Genomic DNA, 24,975 nt, shown 5'->3' on the forward strand with positions numbered 1-24,975 from the left:
CAAGTGAAACACGATTATGGGCAGTTCGTGGCCCCTTATTGATCGAAATTTAGGCACCCTTTCCGAAGTTTGATGTACCAGAACGAAATGATCTCTGGCCGTAATTTGATGCCCTTGAAAGGGTCTTTGCGTTGGGAGTGAAATTAAAGCATATTTGGTCAGTAATGGCCAAGATAGTGTCTGATCAAAACAACCTAGACCACAAAGATATCTGATTAACACTTGTCGTGCCCTTTATGCCCTCGATCTTTCCGGGGTCAAGGTTTTGTGGTATATTTTTGTAAGAAATGCGGCGAATACGGTGAATTTTTGTAAGAAATGCGGTGATTGCGGTGAATGCTTTGAAAAATATATTTCACCGCATTTCACCGCATTTCTTACAAAAATTCACCGCGAAACTCACCGCAATGCCTATCAAAATCCACCGCATCAACTTTTGTGGCAAATTATGCGAAGAACCAAATGCGGTGAAAGCGGTGAAAAAAAAATAATTCGCCGCATTTCACTGCATTTCTTACACAAATTCCCCGGCGAAATTCACCGCATTTCTTGCAAAAATTCACTGCATTTGCTTCCAACGTATACTTAAACTCACAAGGAATATTATAGATGTAAGTGACAGTTGGCGCAGTGGAATACCGAGTTGATGGCAAGGAGGAGGTAAAAGGTTCGAACCCGTGGAAGTTTCTTTTTTATAAGCATACCGAGAACGCGGTGAAAATAGATAATTCACCGCGATTCACCGCATTCACCGCAAAAATATGCAAGGAATACGCGGTGAAAATTATTTTTTTTACAGCATTTCACAGCATTTCTTACGAAAATTCACCGCCAAACCTCGACCCGGGTTTTATCCCTAAAATATGTACTTCGAGCCCACGTTCCTTAGCCGTGTGTTCAAAATTGCCCTGATCAGAGGTTGCTTTGGCCTGGTACATGAACATGCCCCCCCCCCCCCCGCATGCGTGCTCTTAATTGTCTGCTCATTAAAGCACACCTAAACTTTTGACCCTGAAAAATAAAAAATTAAATGAAACTAACTACAGCAACATTGTGCATCACAATCATTCCGCTACCATCCGCTTGTTTCACATATTCGAATCCGCCTACAGGGAAGAATCCGCCTTCGTTAGCAATAAATCCACCGAATTCGTCGTAAATTTTGGCTCCAGTTGGATCGTCAAAATTAACAGAATATTGTCCATTTTGTGAGTAATATTTCCCAGAAGTTACTACAAGAAGCTGTTTCCATAAAATGTGTTCATGGCCGTTTTATTAGGAATATTTTGTTCGATGCATAAGATATAAATTGTATTTTTATTGGTTTTTCGTAAAAAATTCTCTAATTTTTTGTGGGACTATGATTTGGTTGTGTCCGATTATGATTCGAATTAAAGCGTGCATATCAGACTTTTTGCGACTATGTTTTGTTGAAGCCAGACCATGAGTTGAAATTGTGCGACCAAAAAGTTTGGTCCAGACCGTGTATTTATCGTCTGTGAGGGGGTACCCCCCCCCCCCCCCGACAAAAAATTGTCGAATCATTTCGACCACCTCACCCCGGGCACACATGCAAAAAAAAAAAGAAAACATTGAATTCCAAAATGTTACACACCTAAAAGTGTCAACAAAATGGCAATGTACAAGTTCTAAAATACATAAAACAATAAGAAAATATTTTATTTACAACGTTTGGAATACTAAAAACATAAAAATAAATATATTAGATAATAAGGAAATTAAAAACAATGAAAGCTTAAAAAAGGTCCCGCAACAGATCTCTGTATTCCAACGCCTTTGGGTCCTTCAGATATTCCTTGAAATAGAATTCTTTCAAAAAACCTTTGATGTTCTTAACATTATCGAGTTTTTGTCTTTGTTCATATGGAACTTCATTGTACAATTTCATGGCTTGCAGCATCAATGATTTATCGAGGAATTCTGAATTACTTTTCACAGCCGGATAAATTTTTCCCGTTCTCGCATTCTGGTTACAATTAGAAGTTTGCAATAAATTGTTGTTACTAAAAGCTGGCAATTGTTTCCTAATATATTTCAAGAAAAAAACCATACATCGATATTTGAGAAGGAATTCAACAGGCATGATTCTGTTTTTTATTTTCAAATCAGTCGAGCGATCATACTTTTTTCTTTTGAAACACACTTTTATTCCCCAATTAAGTTGTTTTTCTAATGTTATCATGAGATTTTTTCTGATACCAACGAGCATAAGAGATGAGTATTGAATGTGACTTAAAACAAGAGCGTTCAATAGTGTTACTCTAGTTTTTATAGGAAAACAGTTCCTTATATCTTTCAAGATTTTGATGCTGCACGCCATTCTGGAGAGTATTCTTTTGATCTCTTCTTTAAAATTTAATTTGTTGTCTAATATTATTCCTAGATATTTTACCGACGAAGTTTCTTCTATGTTCACATTGTTAACATTTAGATAAGACGGAGTTCGTGCTTTTTTTGATGGAGCAAACACGATATATTCTGTCTTCTTATTGTTCATCATTAATTGATGTGATTGGAAGTAATAACATAGTTTTTCAATATTTTTTTCCAAATAACTTCTGGCTATATTTTCATTAGTATGAGAAGAATAGAGGAGAGTGTCATCGGCGTACTGGATTACTTGACAATTGTTATTATCAATAGCTCTATGAAGATCATTCACATAAATGTTGAACAATATTGGTCTTAATACTGTCCCTTGCGGCACTCCTCTGTTAAGTAAAATCCAGTCGGACTCATTTCCCGAGAAAACTACTTTTTGAGTTCTGTCTTTCAAATATGATCTAATCAATTGTGTAGATGTTCCGTCGAATCCTAAACATTTCAATTTTTCTATTAGTATTTCGTGTGAGATTGAGTCAAATGCTTTTGAGAGATCGAGGAATGCTCCACAAACAGTATTCTTTTTATCCATTTCGGTTCGTACATATTCCGTACATTGTAGTATGGCATCTGTTGTGGACACTTTTTTCCTATATCCAAATTGTTTAGGTGAGAGCAAGTTATTTGAGATCAAATAGTCATTAATTTGGTTCCTTATAACTTGTTCAAAAATTTTTGCCAATGCGCCGGTTACCGATATTGGACGATAGTTAGTGGGATCTTCTGTGTTTCCTTTTTTATAAAGAGGTGAAACCAAAGCTTTTTTGAGGTCAGTCGGAAAAGAAGACTCAGAAAACTCGTTTATCAGAAAACAGAGAGGCTCCGCAAGGACCGATTGGGCATCTTTCAACGCCCATGCGGGAATTTTTGAAGGACCCAAAGGTTTGTTCACATTCAAACATTTTATTAAATCATGGACTTCTTTACAAGTAACATATTTGAAAAAAAATTTATTTGCATTTCCCGTATCAGCTGAGAACAATGTTTCATCAAATTTTTTTCTTTCGCCAAAGTACTCCCCCAAAACTGAAAACTTGAAGTTCAAAAGGTTTGCGATGTCTTTTCCGTTCGTAATAAGCTCACCGAAACTGTTACGCAGAGTATCTATTACAATTCGTTGTTTTTCTTTGTTCCTAACTTCTTGTATAAATTTCCAGCGACTTTTTTCTGTGTTCAGAGAAACAAAGTGTTTTAATAAGGAAGCTTCTTTTTCTGATTTGAAACTTTTTCCAGATGTGAATTTATTTCTATTCAGGAAAATTTTCGGTTTATCATTCCTCACAAAACAAGATTTCAATGGTGCATGCACACTTATTGCTTGCTCGACTATGATACAAAATTGGAACATCATTTCGTTAGCATTTTGTGACATCCAGAAAGAACTCCAATCTGAACTCCGAATATATTCCTGGAATTTTTCTTTAGAATAGTTCTTTTTGTCGAAGAAAGTTTTTTTGATTGGCATTTGTTTCATCATCATTTTTTCTTCTAATATAACAACTGTTCCATAGTGATCACTATTCAAGATGCTCTCTGTAACAAAACATTTTTTGAAGTTTTCTGTGATGATATAATCAATCAATGCAGTCTTATTGATACTCTGTCTTGTCCCTATCTTTGTGTTACATGACACCAACCCGTACGGAATAAATAGCGTTTCTAATTTTCGTTTTTCGTTCTTTTGAAAAAAATCAATATTGTAATCGCCCATCAAAATTATTCGTTTGTTCTCAGCTGCAGCACAGTCAATTCCCAGCGCCAGTTCTGACAGAAACATTTCAGAAAGGTGTTTGGTCGGGCAGTACGAGATATTTATCAAATACTTTTTTTTAATGAACTCACATTCTACCCAGATGCTTTCGAAACGCGATTCCGAGATGGTTTTAAGATCTGAACGTTCTTTAGGTTTGAAAGATATAGGTATATAGAGCAGCAGACCACCTCCACTTGTTTTGTCATGTAATGAAAGATTCCTATCTTTTCTGAAACATTGGAAATTTTCACTGCGTACTTCCCAAAAACGGATATCGTCATTCATTTTGAGCCATGTTTCTGTAAAGCCAAAAATTGTGTTTTTTCCCAAATCATCCATTAATTGCTTTAAGGTGGAGTTCTGACCAACAATACTTCTACAATTGAGGGAGAAAATCTTTACATTATTTTTAAAAGACGCGCCAACTGTTTTAACGCACTCAGCATATTTCAGAACTGGCCCTGGGTTTTCTTCTACATCTCCACATTGGATCATGATAGAAGCCTTAACTATTAAGACAAAACAAATATTTAATACACGGGAAAAAGAAATTGGAATGAAATTAAAAGGCGTTCCCGATATTCTATTGTTTAACACGAATAATGGCACCTCATGAAAACTGTCGTACACCAATTCACTTGAAGATACAGTTCGTGAAGATAAAATGAGTAGAATAATGAGACTGATTCTCCATTTCCATGAAGTGCCTTCCCTAAACCTCGAAATATAAAACAAGCAATACATCATCTCGCGTTACTATACGAATTATTAAAAATGAGTATTTCCCCTGGTGTAGTAATACGTTTGGTTGAATGGTTTGCGTTGAAAGGAATGAAATTTATTTCTATTGAACGATTGGTTGAAACTGCGATTGTATTGAGCGTTTGCAATTATATTGTTTGATGTGAGAAGAAAGTGTCCTAAAACTGCATTCTTTAAAAAAGGTACTCCCTGCTGGTAATTAAAAAGTAAATCATCGTAAAACAGATAGTTGTAGTGGGGTAGTTTCAGCATCATTTGATGAATGGGTAATAATTTCAAATTCATATTATTAGCAGAGTTTGCATAAATTTCAAGTTTATTGTTGAAAGCAGATATTCGTTCATTAGCAACAGAGTTATGATTTGATGACTTGATTGGTGGGATCTCCATTAGCACTAGAGATTTGGGTTTAAATTTGTGAGACTCTACTTCCACTAATTCAATGTATTCATTGAAAAGGTCGTTCACATCACGATGTTTTTGTTTTAAAATCGAATTGGTTCCATCTTGCAAAACAACAGTTTTAAGTTCTTTCTCGGGATATTTTTCTAGAACAGCTATCTTTTCTTTTGTTGTTGAACCTCTATATACGTGAATGCAGATGTCTTGCGGTATTGAATGATCATTGACCAGATTCTTAACCAAACTACTTCCAAGTAATAAATTCTCCGTGTTTTCTGGAATATTAAAAGTTGGAAACGTTCTAACCTTGTATTCGTTATTTAAATTATGTGGTACTTCCTGATCTTTTTTGTATATTGCCTGATCACCGTCTTGTCTCCTTTCTTTGATGTAAGTGCTGCATTGTAAAACAAAATTCTTTATAAGGTCATCTTTTTCTTCAACTTTTTTGAAAAGGTCAACATAAATTTGATAAAGTTCGCATTTAGAGAGTTTTTCGAAGGATTGGAATGATAGCATTGCGGTAGAAATGTACAATTTGTTTATTTACAGATGGAACAATATTAACAATAAGGGTATAATTCGTAAAAGCAAGCGAAATAATGTATCTAATCTAAGCAAAAATCATCTCATTAAAACATGGAGGTTAAAAGAGCAATTCGAGTTAAAACGTAGAAGCAACTGTAAACGTAGAAGCAACTGTAAACGTAGAAGCAACTGTAAACGTAGAAGCACTTACATTGTGAGGGGCCAAATTCAACCCTTACCCAATTATTGAAGAGCAATTCATCCAATGTTTTTCAAATTTTTTAAAAAATAGAGAAGGATATTTTGTGCGTGAAATATATGCTGATTTTCTCCCAGGATTTTAGAAACAGTTCCTAGAGGCTTGTAAGGCGCTATAATCAAGCCTGGCGTTGCACACACAATCCACTTCACGAAATCCTGATAAAAGTCGGGTTCGGATAAGGACAATTTATCAATCCAGTCCAGATTAAGAGTCACCATAACCCCCACAAACAGAGATGAGTTAGTAGCCAGAGTGAACGAACAGTAGTCCGTTTCGTAATTGCAAGTCAAATCAACCACTAAAACAAATCCTGGGTCAAATTGTCATCGCTAAAAATCGCTAAAAATGTAATAATTGTGACGAACGGTTACAGAATTGCAATTTATGTCATTGAAAGCGCTGAAAGGGGCAAAAATAAGGTTGTCACAGCTAAAAAGTGCATTACGACCATTCACCGCTAGAAATCGGTCAAACCTTTAAGCGGTGAAATTTTTTTTCACCGCTTTCTGTTAGTAGCAGTAAAAAAATCTTTAAATTTCAAAAAATGCAGCTAAGAATTGCTTCTTTTACGGAAATTCAACGCATAAAATTAATATTACGAATAACTTAAACGCAATTCTTAAAATAAGATTCACCGCTTAAGATTAGGGCGCTCTGCGGTGGTGAAAAACACTTAAAATTTCATCACTATTCATCACAATTAATATACATTATTTCCCATAGAATAACTTTGGGTTACATCCACAAACAGTGAAGGGTAAAACCATTAAATGCTTTATCTTTATGGAGAAATGAAACTGGGGGGGGGGGGGGGGGGGGGGGGCGGTGGGTGGGAGGGGTTTGGGTAAAGTTATTTTTACATATGACCGCTCACGGAACCTTTAAATTTTGGTTTAAAATATTATTTGAAATTTTATATCTGGTGTGAATGGTGAAATTTAGCCCAAAACTTATGAATTAAATTTAAGTTATTAACAATATATACAATTATATATGTCATACCTTCATTTGCGATCAGTTGATTTTTATCGTTTATAACATCTACACGGATTCCATGACCACCCAAAAGGGAACTTTTTCCTTTTTCGAATACCAGGAAACACGAGTTTGTTCCCTGCACACATCCACTTGAAATGGGAATGGGCCAGGGGTAGAACAGGAAGTAGAAATCTGCCTCATAATACAGAGATGTGTTCGTGCCCCCCTCCCCAAAAGCGATCACGTGGTCTACTTCATACAGAACAAAATCGGGCTCGTCAACTGTGCTTATAATGGTACATGGTTGGTTTCCATTGAAATCTGTCTGCTGAGGGCAATCTTCCGAGAAGCCATCTAAAAAAAAACATATATGGGTAATTTTTTTATATTTTGTTTTTTTTTAAATTCCGTCATTGATTTTCCCGACCGACCTTGAGAAACTTTCATCAGATCATTAGGCCAACATTTTTATGATGAAAAATTTTTATCATCTTTTTTTCTTAAAAACAGATTCCACGATCTTGCTGGTTCGTATATGCCATGGATCTTTGTTTGCCAAGGATCTTTTGAACAAATTGAAGTCAAATTTTTTTGAAATTCCTGTTATTTTGTAGCAATGAGATAGAGGAATAATCTAAGCTTATCAAACCAAATCTTTGATAAAGGGGAATTCAGTTGGCCGTAAACTTAATCTTATTAAATTCAAGTCAATTTATTAGCATTTAGGATAATCTTGTATGATTCTGATAAATTTGAAAAAGTGAGTTCCGGAGGACTGCTTTTCAATAGGTTAATAATACATAATCTGCTAAAGTGAATACCTCAGAAAAAAAAATTTCCAGTACAATTGCCTCATTGATCGATCGAAAGAACATCTTAATACTTAACAATTAATTATCAGGGCTCGAAAAATTATGATGATAGGATTGCTTGCCAAACTAATCTCAAATTTTTTCGTGTCTTTATATTGCAAGTCTTTATATGCCAAAACTGATTTTAGTTTTCAAGCTAACCACAAGGCGGATATATAGTATCATCCTTTTAAAATTCGAATTACAATAGAGTACACTCATCAGCTGAGACGAAAAAATTACATAGCAAAACTCCCACAAACGAACCCATTAAAAAAGTTCTGCCAGACAACTTTTCAACTGACAAGAATCTAATAGAAAAATTGTGGGAGTCGAACAGGAAATGTCCGTCTTCTAGGCAAAAAATAGTAATCTGGTCAAAATCTGGCACAAAATTCTGCCAGAAATTGCATCGGCTGGTATGAATCTGCCAGATTCCTACAGGTTCGTCATCCGTTCTCGACTAGGATTTATAAAGTCCCTGCCCCCAAGAACTTCAGTTCTGGTAATTACTCTACCACCTCGCATTCTCGCATTGGATTATCCTATAAGCTCTATTTTTTTTCAAAATTTAGCTAGAGTAATGAAGACTAAAATTTGATGGTCGGTATCGTCGTTTTTGTTCCGTATTAAACAAAAAAAAAGACTTTAAGATCGTCGATTTTAGACGTAAAAAGATTCGTCGGTATTATCGTTTTTTCATCGGAAGGGAGATTCGGTATAGTCGTTTGTTAAATGTAACGTCGGAATCGTCGGTTTTTAAACGTAAGAAAGCATCGTTATTGTCGTTTTTAAACGTAAGAAAACAGCGGTATAGTCGTTTTTTAAGTGCAAGGGAGATTCGGCATCGTCGTTTTTCAAAAGTAGGAAAGCATCGTTATTGAGGTTCCATCCTGTTGATTTTAGAACGATGATGGTAATACAAAATACTGTCGGAAAATTATCTCAAGTTGATTAAAAAAACAATTTTGAGTTTTTTCTGTATTTTCTGGTGTTGTTTCCCTCTTCCTTTCTCATCCGCGCTGGCAACCGGCTACGGTGGAGCTAAAAACAAACAACTACAGGAGAATTGAGTCCAAGCAAACGGTAAAAATCCGCGCTAAAGCCATAAAAACCAAACAAAACAGTTGCAATGTTGGTGACAGAAGGGGGCATGCAGTTGTCGTGCATTGTTCTAAACCGAGCGTACCAAATCTGTGTACACCGAACATGCCGCCCATTTCTTACGTAGAAAACCAAACATAGCGAATATTTCTTGCTTCGTTTTTTTCGGTCTTCTCTAATAGGGAAACTTTTTAAAAGCTAATAATTTTTTAAAGCATCTTGGATTTAAACATGCTTAGGGTACTCTAAATTGCTGGGAAGGAATCATTGTACTAACTTTGGAAAACATTTCTTCTATTGTTCGTTAAAAAACAAACCTTGTGTGATGTTTTGCCCATTTGTGAAAACCACCACAATTTGTTCAAAATGCCCCATATAGTCAACCCTGAACAAAATTCTAGGTCTTCCCTCGTCATCAAAACCCAATTCAAACTCCACAGGATCGATACTCTGCGCAATAACAGGTTCTAACGCCACATTGAAGTAGACAGGGGGGCCGTAGACTGAAACGATTGGTCTTGCCATCACAGGTTCTTGTTTTCCAGGGAGAGGGAACTTGGCAAAATAACAGGTATTTACTGTTAGCTTGTGAAGAGAACAGTCCACCCCCTTGTATTGTAGATCCCTTTGTTGGTACTGAACGATACCAACAGTCTTTTTGCTGAAACTAAATTTAAATTATTTGTCAAGTAAATTTTTTGCTGAAAAATTCTTTTAGACCTACAAAAGAAACTGTGTTAGGCCCAAAGAATATTTTTTTTGGTCTTTTGGTCTAAATAACTCACGTGAACAAATTACTATGTGTTTTTTTTTGCACTGACCATGGTTTTCATACTGTTTTGATTCTGGATTCTTATCGAGTAAATTCTGACAATTTTCTAGAAATCTTATGATCACTTATCAAATATTACATTGCTGACTAAAACTTTCTAGGACATTTTGTCCAGTCCAAAATAACAAACAGAATGACCATTAATATAGTACATGGTAAAAAAAACTGCCTTATAAGATCTTACGCAAAAGAAATTCTGCCTTATAAGTTCTTAAGCGATAAAAACTTTGTCTTATAAAATTTTATGCCATACAAAATCCGTCTTGAATGTTCTTACGCAATAAAAACTCTGCCCTATAAGATCGTACATGAACTAATTTCCGCCTCATAAGTTTCTACAAGATAAACACTTCGTTTTATAAAAACCACGCGATAAAAACTCAGCCCTAAAAAAATTAGGCAAACAAAAATCAACTTTTAAACATCTTGCGCGATAAAAACTCTGCCTAATAAGTTCTTACACGACAAAAGACTTTGATTTTATAACAAGTAGAGGGATGAAAGACGCTACAAAATTTCTGACTTGAAAGATCTTACGCGATATAAACTCTACCTTATGGGATCTTCCCTATCTGACATCAGATGGTTGTCTTCCAAGATCTTGCCAGATTCACGCAAAATATAGCTATTTTGCAAGATCGCGCTAGCCGATGGCTATCTTAAAAGATCTTGCACAACGAATGGTTATCTTGCAAGATTCTTGCAAATTCGTGGCGATCGAGTTCTGCTCGCAATGGGGCTGTTATAGACGCATTACCGTTCATTTAGCACCGAATTTCCCCAAAATCTAATTGAGTGGGTTTTAAGAGAAGAATTGACTTAAAATTTACATTTTCAGATATCCGTATAATATCAAAAAAAACATAAGTTCACTCAACTTTGAATAAAATTTTGCGGTTTTTGTGAGCAATACAAAAAAATAAGAACTTCTCAAAGCACTCATTTTGTTTATTTTTAACTATTTTTCCCACAATTACTTTGGACTTTATCTTATAAAATAATAGTTTTTTTCAGGATTTACGCAATGAAAATTTACATCAGTTACTATTTTGTCGTATAAGAAGACAAGGATCTTTTCCGTTAGTGCCCCCCATATTAGTGGTTGCATATTATTTGCACCCCCAGACGCACGTGCCATATTTTTACATAATGATTTACTATGTAATGACACGTGTTCTGTAACTGGGGAGCACAACGTACTGGAGTGCGTGTGTGTGTGTGTGTGTGGGGGGGGGGGGGCACAAACGGAAAAGATTAAATCACAACGCGTCATCGAAAATGTCACACATTATAACATCTTTAAAAGACTTTAAAAGACTGTTGAGAAAAGGGGAAATTCCTGTAAGTTGACGTAATGGACCGTTCCTATCAATTTACAAGAGAACCTCCACATAGTCGGGCTATGACTTGTAATCTCAATTCCTTCAATCGTACCTATTCCAATTGTAAATTCATTAACATCCCCCGCCCCCTCTGCAACAGCCCAAATTCTGCCCCACAACCCAATGTGAGGCGGTTCAAAGATGATTGTGAACGAGTTCTCAAACGTGAGGTTCTCAGAAAGAAGTTCAACTTCTTTAGCCTGGTCCAGAACTTGGTATCTGATCATAGAACCAAAACCCCCAACCGAGAATTTAGCTTCCGTTGTCAGGTTGGTCAGTACGTTTGTCGCGTTAAGGGTCACTAAGTCCGGTTTTGTAGAATTATAAATTATCACTTCTTCCGAAAAAGATCGCTGAGTTATCACAAACTTGCACGTGTAATTGTTACCTGCAAACAGCTTCCTTTCAAAGATTTTTCTGAATAGAAAACTGCGCTCCAGAGAAACGGTTCTTGATACATTTTGTCCAAAAACTTGACGTGACCAGGTTTTTAGCTTGTTTTTTTACACGAATTGCCCCCCCCCCCAAAAAAAAAAATCTGTTCGAACATTTGCGTTTTGAGTATTGAAAGTTATTCGGGTCTTTCCCATTATAGCCCCCCCCCCAGCTTAGTGGTCAGATAAACTATACCATAATGGGGGGCTATAATTTCATGGGGGGGGGGGCTATAATGGGAAAGACCCTGTTATTCAACCATAAACTGAAGTACAGAAATTGGTCAAACTATAGTAGAATCGTAAATTATTGGTGAATTTAGTTTTTCTTCAAATGATCACGGAGACAAAATAAGACGTTGTTTTTATGATATCTAAAGAAAACGACGTTATTCACAATTTTTTGCCTTCAAGAGAAAACGCCGACGTCAACCTGTTAAATATTTACAAACATTCAAAAATTGGTAAAATTTCGTATAAATTTAAAAACTAATTTGCTCCGAAAAGTCTTAGCATTATCTATCTTGATCAGGATTTGAATAGTTCTCATAAATACAAACGAAAAAGTTAAAGCGAATTGGACCACGCAAGATATTATTATTAGTTATAATCAGATGAGAAATCAATTTTTGGAGCTTTTAGCGCGAAATAACTATTCGAAAACTTTTGTTTACTTGCAGAATATTTTAAGTGTCCCAGATCTTAATAGGGAAACACTAACTTGGACAACTTTCTATCTTTCAAGGCATTATAGAAAATTTTAGTGTTAAGAAAACTTAATATGTTTGTTTTAACAAAATGAGAGGCACATCCTTTCAAATCTTAAAAAATATTATCAAGAATGTTTTTGTTGGAACATCAATTACAGTGGCGTAACAAATAACACGAAAAGAAAATAAACGTAAAGACAATCAAATAATATTCAAACTTGGGATCAGGTGAGCTGTTGAAAAACATTCACACTCCACATTGTAGATTCTTATGACAACAGTGGATTTACGAATTTGCGTTGCAAATTCCCTTTTAAACAAATACTGGGTGAGAAAATTGTAATGAAATCGAGTTTCAGAGAATGATTATGTAATCAGAAGTCGAATAAAATTTGCATGTCATGTATGAATAGACAAAAATCAGAATTCAATTGAAACTGGGACAAATTGTACAGGAACTAGATTACAAATACGCATCATAAAACAAAAGAAAAAAACTGAAACCTCCAATCAGCTATCACAATTTCCTCCTGGAATTGTGATCCCCATAATGGAGTTCTGAATAATTTTTGAGATAATTTCAGCAGTCACCGACAATTCCACTTGCGAATTCTGCTCCACAAATTGTGAAAGATTTTTCTTCACATTTTGCAGAGATGTAGCTATAAAGGGGAAAAACTATAACAACAAAGCATTCGGATCTATTCTGTTTCGGCCCCCAGTCTTTTTTACGCCCCCAATTACAAATTATGTGTTGTTATATAGCATGTTACTATGTAAAAAAATAGCAAGTGCTCCTGGGGGGCATAAAAAATATAATCTCATTAAACTGGGGTTGGGGGCAAAACAGAATAGATCCGAGCATTCTTTATTCATTAATGTTGAATCTGGTGGGCCTGAGATTTGGGCGGCGAGCACCTGGAAACTCATGAGTACTCCTTTTGTTCAATTGGGATTTCTGCTTCTTATACAAGTCAAAGAATTTGAATTGTATTGGGGCTCTGTCATCTTTTTTTACGATCTGGTCACTCGCTATCATAATTTTTGAAGTCAACTTGGAGTAGTGATTTTGGTCACGCTAAACAAGAAGTGGAGCGATGAAGCGAGCGGTTTTGCCGCGTGTTTTTTTTAGCTCAAATTTAATTACAGTGAGAAAACGGTAAATATTTGAACACAAATTTGCTTTTTAGCTGGTGGTTTTTTTGAGAAAACGGAATTAATTAGTTACAGTCAGAAAACGGAAAATTTTTGAACACAAGTTCGCTTTTTAGATGGTGGTTTTTTTTCACATGCAGCAACTTCATCTTGATTTTTACTGTTATTTGAATTTTTGGATAGTTTTTTTTCTAAATGGTTTTCCCAATGCATTCGTAGTTCATTCAAAGCCTAGTTTTTTTTGTTTGAACTAATTTTTCTTTTCTCGCTATTGCTGTTTTTGTTTACGTGAGGCAATTTCACTCTGATTTTTACCTGTTTCGTTTTTTTCTTGATCAGGTTTTTTCTAAACGGTTGTTCCAACCCATTCATAGTTCATTGTAAATCTCGTTATCTGTGTGGTCAAAGATATTCTTTGAATTGCGTGTTAGGACTTGTCGTGCTATGTTTTCTTCTTGGCTCTTATCGCTTAAGACCGCATTGTGGTGGGTAAGAGACTCACGATAATGAGATTGATTCAGCTGACAAAGTCGGCGGGGCACTAACGATTGAATCGAATGAGTTACCGGAGTCCGAGTTTGGTTGAGATGATCGTAGTCGAATACTCTGTCGTGGTGCTTTAATTGGCGTGCTTCCTCTGCGGTTTTGATTTTTGAGGCATATTCGGTATAACTCGTGTAACTCTAAATGGTTGAATAGTCTTTCAGACTTGTTGATCGGTAACTGGTGATTTCATGAGTTTTGGTCATAAACAGACTCGCAGCGCATGGGAAGATTTGGAGTGGATTGAGTATGCGCAACTCATATTTTCGATTAAACTTTCACGATAACTTCTATTTTCGTCAATCTATATTTTTTTCAAATGTGGTCGTTGGTCAACGTTAAGAATATCCTGATGAAGGGCAGCATTTCCTGCTTTTGTGAAACTTTATGTCTAATGAGAGGTTTCTTTCGTGAAATCTAATTTGCCGAGTCACGGATTTTTGAAGTGAGTTCGTCCGTTTTAACGACAGATAACTCGGGCTCTGAAAAGTAGTTAACTCTGTAAAGTCCGTCTAATGTCTTGTTCGCTATCCTGTCCTTTGTTTTGTTTGTCTGCCAGATCCAAACCAGGGAACGCTTCATTGCGTGGCATTGCAATACAGAGATTTGGGTGAAAAATTACTCTTGTTTCCCTGTGGGAATCTTTACGCTTCCTTCTGTTTAAGTCTTGATTAGCTTTATAATAGCTTTCCTCAATCTCAGCGACGCTCCTTGCTTTGTCCTTCCACTTTTTTTCGGGCTATAAGTTGGCCACATAGCACTGTTTTCATATTTAAATAATTTGTTTTTTCGATTATTGTTTCTAATATTAAAAAAACAATGGTGTTATGTTGGCATATTGTATGTTGATGAACTTTCGCGTTCAATGATTAAATTATATAAAATTAGTTTAATTTAATGAGTTTTTAATTTAGAATTTTTTTGTGCATCTTCTCTTATCTTTGCTAAGCAACTAACTGTTCGCATTAGCCGTGCATAAACAAATTACGCTAAGGTATTGAAGTTTCTTTAAAATCAACATCCTTTGTGAGCAAATGATTTGATTTTCTGACCGATTTGAGAAATTACTTTTGATAGTCATGACCTTGGAACGTCTTCTGTCTAAAATAGCCGGCGGCTATATAAATTTGTGAGTATTCATACCGGTGTCATGATCAAATATATCTGCTGTAAGGAACTCACGTCTTGAATAGTAAAAGCGGAAAACGTCTTGAAAAAGTTAATAGGAAAATTCTAGGACTGATTAAGATGTTGACGTAATGTCAGTTGGGGAAATCATTGCAACCGTTGTCAAGATTTTATTAAGCTTTATTTAATGAAATTTCCGCAAAGATTTGAAGATAAAACACCGTGAACGTTTTGCTAGTTTAATTTGATTGGGGTTTACGTCTATTGAAATTGACATCTGAGATATATTGATGATTATTTGGAAGAGTGGTTAATAATATGGGGTCAGTTATCAAATTTTGTTTGCTCTAAATTGAAGGTTGAAATTGTGGCGCGATTTCACTCATAGGAATGTAATGAACATTATTTTTTTCTATTTGTTGAAACATGTTGTGAGTGATTTTGCGCAGCAATATTTGTAAAAATTGGCCTACTTTAGCAACATTTAATTCCTCATCATATAAAAAAGTAACAATTTATTTATCCAAAAAACAATGTCAAGAGGTAACATTTTATTTGAATATTTAATCGGCCCTATATGTCTTTAATTTTTGCAGAGTTCTGTAGAGGTTGAGATAAAATTTGGCCTACTAATCACGTTTTGGTTCCGCATTGCTGGTTAATTAAAAATGAAATCTAATTGAATTAATGTGTCAATTTAGCCTGTCAAACGCTTATTATAATACGTATAATACTTGATAAATCTGTGTTCTTTCCTTGTCGTTGGAATCGCCCTATAATCGGTAATTTTTAGAAAGGACGACCCCTTCAAGTAATATTTAAATTGTTCTGAGGAACAAGCAACCCCCCTTAGCTCAAAATTACATAAGTTGTAACTTTCTTCAAAGCTATCCAAAAACAGCAGTTACATAAATGCTACTTAGCTATATTTTGTTGTTGACGTGATGCGTCGAAATTCACCCTCCTTTCAAGATTTTGGTTAACGTTTTTTTGGATCTATTCTGTTTTGCCCCCCCCCGGGCACAAATTTTTTTGTGACCCCCAGGAGCACGTGCTATTTTCTTACATAGTAGCGTGCTATATAACAACATATAATTTGTAACTGGGGGTCGCAAAAAACACTGGGGGGGGGGGGGCAAAACAGAATAGATCCGTTTTTTTTCAGTGGTCATTGCTATCTCTTCCGTGATTTCTTTTAAAAAAACTTTGTCTAAAAAAACTCTGTTTAAAAAAACTTTGTCGACTTTTTAAGGAGTGGTTTGCATTGCTGACACAATTGAGACAAATTTTCAAAACATTTACGGAGGTGATGTCCTGCGCATAAGAAAGATCTTAGCTGTTTGTGTTGTTTGCAATTTTAATATTTGTAGAGCAGCTGTTCTGTTTGTAAGTCAGTTAGGAACTTTTCATTGCTTTCAATAGGTTGTCATGTCTTAATAACTAAAAATAAAAATAAAGGTAAGTCAACGTATTGACTGATCAAAAAAAAGTTTTGAATGCATACTTAATGGTTTTATCAGCAATTTATGGTATATTTAAACAAACAATAGAAGTTTTTGTGTGGAAAAACTAGTCCCCGCTCAAAGATTAAGTTATTCTGAAAAACTTAATTTTCGCAAAAATCCACAAGCTTGAAAAAAAACGCTTTTTGTGGTGAAAACGCTCAATAAAAACAAAACAGTACGGCTCTTTAAAAAATAGGAAGCTGCATGCATTTTTACCCGGCGTCAACCCCTTAAAGACGAAATAGAATTTGGTACGGAGTTCGTTTCTTTCGTTAACTTTCGTAAGATGTTTACAATCTCTGGCTTTTTTTGGTGCTTCTGAAGAAAAAGCAACGTCGGTTGATTCCATCATCGCAAGAATTGTCTCGCATCGTCCTGGCAAAGTCCCCCCAATGGTACCACTATCAGACTCCTCAAACTCACTGAAATATACTCCGGAACCCAATTTTGTGTCTGTGTCTATAGCGACATAATCGCCAATGGTTTCCCCAAATTTTGGGAACAAGATTAGACTGTAACTGGTTCCAGGTACCAAATCTGTGAGGGTTTCCTCAGATTTGTTGTAAATTGTTTGGGTTCCGATGTCTGCGGGTGAGAGGGTTATCTCAAGAAAGGCATCCGGGAGGTCTAGATCCCAGAGCAGATCCAGTGTACTGTTCGACTGGCCAGTTACTGTTGCCCTCGTAAGTCGGGGTTCGATGTCTTCTGCAGTTATAAGAATTTTTGATCATATTTGGTTCTATTTGACAAATTATCATAAAAGTTAACAATCACAAGCAATCATTTTAATTACAAGTTTTTCAAACGTCTGTCTCTAGGGATCAGTTCATGTATAGTCAAAAACGCCCTTCACCATTTTTGCTACAAAACTTAACGCTTGACTTAAAAACATCCATCAGGGGTAATAAAAATAGATTAGACAAATTATTGGTCTATCGATTAGTTTTTGGCTATTTTTGACAGTTTATCATTGTAGTTTACGATTATTACGCCCCGGGCCCAGGTGTCAACGCCATTCAACGCAAAAGTATGTAAGATAAGCGGTGAATGCGGAAATCATATAATGTGATAAGGCGTGAAATTAGATAAATCAGGCGCTGAAAGCGGTGAAAAAAATTATTGCCTTGTAGCGGTGAAATTACATAAATCACCGCTTTGAAAAAAAAGTGTCCAAATTATGTGAGATAAGCGGTGAGTGCTGTGGAAGTACAAAAAATCACCGCTCATATTAGTGGTGAAATTACATAAATTCACCGCTTAGAAAAAAGTGTCAAAATCATGGGAGATAAGCAGTGAGTGCTGTGGAATTAAAAAAACTCACCGCTTAACTTGGTGGTGAAATTACATAAATTCACCGCTTGGAAAAAAGTGTCAAAATTATGTGAGATAAGCAGTGAGTGCTGTGGAGTTACAAAAATTCACCGCTCACATTGGTGGTGAAAATGCATAAATTCATCGCTTAGAAAAAGGTTTTAAAAATCGTGAATAAAACCCACGAAAAAATTCAGCGCGTTTGAACATGCCTCACGGGCCATGGCCATGTCTTAGCGGCCCGTGGGACTTGATATGAAACTATCACAACGGAACAAAATATCACGGCCAAAATTCAAACTTAGAATGGGTTTTTTCCGTCGGGGTTTTTTCCTAGAACCGTCAAAAATATGTGAGATAAACAGTGAATGCGATGAAATTGCAAAAATTCACCGGTTAATTTAGTGGTGAAACTACAAAAATTCGCCTCTGTGAAAAAAAAACTGTCAAAAATACACGAGATAAGCAGTGAATGCAAACTCGCGCGAGCTTGTTATAACTACTATTTATTACAAGGTTATTGACTACGGATCTCTCTTACGTGTAGTCGCCTGATCTTTTTTGCCAGACAGTTTAAAATTTGACTTAAAAACAGCCATCATGTGTTATAAAATTAGATTACGCAAAACTATTCCTTCATTTTCATTTTGTAGAAAAAAAACAGTTTAAAAAGGTAGTAGAATTTGTCCTGGAAGTACAAATGGATGATTTTTGTGTTGGTTTATTGCATTTAACTCATAGCTGGTACCATAAGTTTTAAAACGCCATGATCTGTTTGTCATAACTATTTGTACATAGGCGACCTCTTCGATAAACAAAATGTATTTATTGCAGCTGAATTAGTTGCTATATTTCAAGATAACGAAAGATGACAAAAATAACGATGTTTATGTTCCGATAACAACATTTATCAAATATAATTAACTAATTAGTGTATAGTTGGTGTGACTCCGCTTGAGGCCACGGATAATCTGGGGTTTTCATTGAGAATCAAACAGGGTTTGAGATCTTGCACGAGATTATTGAAAGGATTGCGGCTGAGTCACGCAAGTGTGCTCAAAAAACACAAATGCGAGATTTAAGATGTCGAATATCTACTGTGCCAGAAGTTAACTAGCCGGATATCCATTCATACAAGAATTAATTTCCTCAGACTTTCACCCTTACACTTTTTCCAACTTGCAAGTCGCGTTTTTTAAGCACAATTGCGACTTGCCTCGATGTACTGACTGAGGTTTTCGAATTAGTACGCAGTTCTCGATGAAAGATAGAACTTCTCAGCGACTTCAAGTAGAGTCACTTAACTCTAAAGTCAAATAACAAAAGTGTTAAGTTTTTAAATGCCTAAAACTGTGCTATGTCAAGTTAAAATTCCCTCTAAAAGAGTCCCTCTATACATAGCCAGAAGTCAAAAATGACGAATTTTGTCATTCTCATACTTGAAAGTGACGCGTTTTGGTGAATGTTTGGTGAGTGAGTTTGAATTTCCTGTGAAATTCTGCTTTCGAGCCAAAATTGTCCACAAAGTTAACTTTTTCGAACTCATACGTCATTCTCACTTAAAACCAGAATCTCAATTGTGACGGTGATTTCAATCAGAGTAACTATCAAGTTTGAAAATGACAAAAAATTTTTTTTTCGATCGAATTCTGTGTATGTATGTAGGAACTCCTGGCATTTTAACTATTGGCACAGCACACTGTTCTGGATTTTAAAACTAACTTGTTTATGTCGTTCAAAGAGATCTTTCTGGTCTGGTCCAGGGTTGAGCTAAAATTTTGAAGTGACTGCTGCACTGTCACTTAAAACACTCACGTGCACATTTCAAAATGCTGAAAGTCTGCAGTGCCAGAAGTTAAAATGTCAAAAATTGCTACATAGCCAGAAATTGAATTTCGTTGACTTTCGTCATTTTAAAATGTGCGCGTTTGGTGTTTTAAGCATGGTTAAGTGACTCTGCAGAAGTCACTTCGAAATTCTCACTTAATATCTCGAACCGCTTCGCGGTTCTCTATAAACGCCAGAAGTTCTCAGTGACTTCAAGCAGAGTCACTTAACCATTACTTAATTTTGTTTGAAATACCCAACTTGTATGTTTCAAAATGACTATAATCATTAAAAGTCAGCTTCTAGTTATGCGTATAATAATTTTTTATTCTGGAACAGCAGACTTTCAGCCCTCTATAATGTTCACTTGCGTGTATTCAAAAGTGTCACTGCCTTTTATAACTACCAAATTATGAAACCCTACTTTGACAGTAGATTATATTGTCCCTCAAGATTCTATCGCCAATGTGGCTATGTATAGAGTGTCAAGAAATAGAACCTAATCATCAGTTTTGTGATATAGGTTATTCAGTTTTTGTAATTGGATTGAGGGTTGATTATAAATAGTATTAGACAGTTGTGATCCCCCTCTCGAAACTCATAACATGCCTTCTCCTCAGTAGTGGATAAAACAAGGCTTCCAGCCACCAGCAAAAATTTGACCCTTTCTCCAAGCGCTAATCACGCATGTCGAATCTGGCCAAATTTTACTGATTTCTGGAAGCCTTGTTTTATCCACTACTATATGTTAGCTCTATATTCACTTTTTTTATATTTTAAATCTATCAGTTCTTGTCTCACTTAGTGCAAGCCACTAGTACAGATTTAAGCTGGTAATTAACCATTATCAGACGGATAGTTCGGGTTCTATCATCACTGACTCCAGTGAACGTATCCCAGATACTAGTATAAAACTAATCAGTGAAACTGCTTCGCAGATGAGACCGTGTAAAAAGCACGTAAAACCAACTTGCGAAAAAACTTGAACAAAAATTGAAAGAAATATTAAAATAATAAAAATTTTCATATATCCCCTAATCAATATTTAATCAATTTAAAAATAAAACTTTCTGTCTCACTTGGTGTAGTGGTAAAATCATCGATTCTAGTTAAGTTGCTTTAGCAAACGGAAGGTTTGGGGTTCCTCCCTCACTGACTCCAGTGAACGTCCCCCGACTCTGATGAAATACTATAAAACTAAGTGAGATAAAAAACCAAATTCACAGTTCTTAAAAAGGATGATCAATGAAACTGCTTCGCAGATTCCTGCTGTGAGACTGTATATGGGACACACTGTGATGGGTATACAGTCAAAAAACACTGAGATCGGTGGAAACACAGTGATTAGTGTTTTTCAGTATAACTAATCAGTGAAGCTGCTTCGCAGATGAGACCGTGTAACAAGCACGTAAAACCAAACTTGCGGAAATTGTTGTAACCATTTCGTGGATCTGAAGCCACTTCGCGGATAAGTTGAACAAAAAGAGCACAGTCAAAAACACTGAGATCGGTGGAAACACAGTGATTAGTGTTTTTCTATGTCTTCTTGAATATTATACTTATAAACATGCTCTCTGAATTGATTTCTAATGTGACCATATCTATATCTATGAAGATAAATACATAGTCTACATTTCCTATTTCTAAATCTATATAATGATATATGTTTATAAACATTTCACATACTACATGTTAGATATTGATCAGTATCCCAAATGTTCTATATAATCTTTAAACTTAACCATATTTTTACATACATAACAAGAATATTCTAATTCTTTACGATTATTACAACATTCTTTCCAACGTTTATTTTTGCATTTATTGCATTTCATTTTCGTGTTTCGAAAAGTTATTTTTTGATTATTCCCCTAAAAAACACATCATGTCTCAATCAACTAATACTAGTGTCATAAACTTCTGCGATGTCTGTAATCTATCCTTTGAATCAAAGAAGGCTTTATACAGGCATCAATCATACAATCTCAAACATAAGGAACTATTGGAGAAAATGTTTGAGTCTGAAGAAGAGGAAATCTCGGAAAGGGTGTATAATTTGGATGAGGATGATTATATTATTAAAACTAGGGCTAAAACTAAAACAGAAACTAAATCAGAAACTGAAACTGAAAACAATATCTATTCTAAGATTAGGTTTATATGTAAAAAATGTCATGAAGAATCTAGAAGTAAAGTAGCTCTATCTACTCATTCATATATTCACAATCGCATGTATCTAGAAAACACAGAAGACTTCGATATAAACTCAAGTCAGAACATGAGAGAATTTTATATTACTGATAAAGGTGGGAATTACTTTGAAGATATAGATGAAGCAACTAATTACTCTTTAGAAGAAATTAAAAACTGTTAAAAACTGTTACCAGTTTCGTAAAGTTAAGAGTTTTAAAAATAAGATCACGGCCGAATGTGATTATAAGAAGAGAACCAAAGACGAAGTTAAAACTACTAAAATATTTTTCAATACTGATTATATTAATAATAATGCAATATATGAATATGGTGACTTCAATCGGTGGCTAGATTTCGAAAAGGAAATATATGAAGGTTATGGTTATGATTTTGAGTTTCTGGGAATAAGAAGTATTCAGTTAAACATTGAACCAACTAAGGCATCTATTGGTAGTTATATAGATTTACCTCCAGATCTCAAAAACTCCAAATCGATATTAAATATACGTAGTTATAAATACAATTGCTTACAACTAACTATAACTGCTTGGCTACATCCCGCCCCACACCATTCAACTCGAGAAAGTAAATATGTAGATAAACTAATTGAACCAAGACAACAACATGAAGATGATTTTGCTTATATAATAAGAATACAGAATTTGTATAATATTAATATTTGGGTATAAACACCTTGTGGTAATGGTAAAATAGAATTGTTTAAACAAGTGGATGATTTTAATAAAGATAGAAAAGATGTAAGAATACTAGTTTGGAGTAATGGTCAAATAGAACACTGTGCCCTAATAAAAAATATAGAAACCTTGTTAGAACGACCAAATAAAAACAACATTAAATATTATTATTGTGATAGGTGTACCTATTGGTTTAACTCACAAGTGATAAACACGAATGCAACAACTCATTCAAACCAGAAATTGTTTGTCCTAAGAAAAAACATATTACTTTTGTAAATGAACACAAACGTCAGAATATAAAAAAATATTATAACTGCCGATATAGAATGTTGCATTGTTGATCCACGAAGCGGTTTCACCGATGTCTCAACTAATGATTTAAAATATGTAATAGCTGAACATATTCCAATAGCTGTGGGTTACACCTGGCAAGGTAACTTCAAACACTACTTCGGTCTAGGCTGAATCAAAAGATTTGCTAGAGATCTATTAGAAATAGAAACTGAGAATAATTTCAAACATAATGAAAAGATGATATTCACAGAAGAAGATAAATTATATCATGAAACTAATAACACTCGTCATATCTGCAGCAAAACATGTATTAATAAAGTAAGAGATCATTGTCATGAAACTGGTAAATATAGAGGACCAGCATTTAAAATATGTAATCTAAGATACAAATAACAAAATTTCATTCCAGTAATATTCCATAATGGTTCTGGCTATGACTTCAACCTACTATACAGTGAACTCTTCAAACAGTATAATGATAAAAGAAAAGTGGATAACATACCACTAGCTGCTGGTAAGTCTAAGATGTTTAGCATTGGTTGTCTTAAATTCTTAGATAGTTATAACTTCTTAGCTATACCCCTAGATCAAATGGCAAAGATATATGGGTGTAAAACTAAAACATTATATCCATATGAATACTTTGGTTTAGACTTCTTGGGAACCACGACAAAGTCGTATAATAATCTTATAGGTAATCTAAAAATAGAAGACTTCAAATCCTCTCTACATAATAAATTACCAACACAAGAAGATGTCGATATCTTTAATAAAGACAACAGTCATAAAACTGGTAAAAGATCTAACTATAGAGTATTTACAAAATGATGTGGAAATATTAGACTACTGCATGAATGAATATGTTAAACTAAGTATGAAAGAATTCAAGCTTAACCCACTACATTATAGAAGTCTCCCAGGTTATAGTTTTGATTGTTGGTTAATGTCAAGCGGTGTAACATTAGACATATTGCAAGATAAAAAAATGATAGATGATTTTGTTGGAGCAAAGAGAGGTGGTATATGTGGAATAATGAGAGATAGATATATAGATAACAGTGATGGTAAGACCATATGGTACATAGACGCAAACAACCTGTATGGTAATGCAATGATGTAAAAGTTACCTTATAAGGATTTTGAGTTTATTACTACCACTACTCTAGATGTAATATTGAATACTCCAGATGATAGTGATCATGGTTACTATATAGTTTGTGATATTGCTTATACTAATGAATGTAAAGAGAGAACAGAACAGTTAGCACTCATGCCTAATAAGAGAAAGATAAATGATAATGAATTGGGATACCGACAAAGAGAGAAAAGTAAAGCACGATCCGAGAAATTAATCTTAGACCAAAACAGCAAAACAGATTATATGGTTCATTATAGGATGTTAAAGTTCTATGTTAAGATGGGAGTAAAAGTAACAAAAATACATAGAGTAATTAAATTTAAATAAGACTACATATGTAGAGATTATATACAAAACAATACAAGAAATACAATAAAAGAGCAACAGCTAAAACTGAAGCAGAAAAGGATGTAAGGAAATTAATGAATAACTCATTATATGGAAGAATGTGCATGAATCCTCTACACTTCTTTCAAAATAAGTTCTTGCATGATGAAGAAAAGATAATGAAAAGTGTAAGTAAACCAACATTTAAGAATATAACTAGATATAGAGATTATAGCCAAATAGAATATATAAAGAAAAAAAATAGAATTTGATTCTCCAGTATATGTAGGTGTTACTATATTAGAATTAAGCAAATTACACATGTATGATGTATTCTATAATATTCTACAACCATCCCTCAAAGATCTAACACTTCACTATATGGATACGGACAGTTTCGTATTAAGTTATAGTGATGAGCATATGGACTCAAGTAATCTAGACATACCTATAAA

General features: G+C 34.8%; 1 protein-coding gene across 1 annotated transcript; it reads right to left on the reverse strand.

The window, feature by feature from the left end:
* Positions 1-1,041: 1,041 nt before the first annotated feature.
* On the reverse strand, positions 1,042-19,869 carry LOC142356300 (uncharacterized; the record flags this gene model as incomplete). Its single annotated transcript, XM_075408237.1, has 7 exons — positions 19,766-19,869; positions 16,949-17,437; positions 11,503-11,645; positions 9,361-9,679; positions 7,113-7,442; positions 6,202-6,408; positions 1,042-1,232 (listed from the first exon to the last, which is right to left on the reverse strand). Coding segments are annotated over exons 2-7 (1,326 nt in total), but the record flags the coding sequence as incomplete, so codon positions are not given.
* Positions 19,870-24,975: the final 5,106 nt, after the last annotated feature.

The sequence above is a fragment of the Convolutriloba macropyga genome, unplaced genomic scaffold (genome assembly GCF_964194025.1).
Source record: "Convolutriloba macropyga unplaced genomic scaffold, txConMacr16.3 SCAFFOLD_2078, whole genome shotgun sequence".
Taxonomy (NCBI): domain Eukaryota; kingdom Metazoa; phylum Xenacoelomorpha; order Acoela; family Convolutidae; genus Convolutriloba; species Convolutriloba macropyga.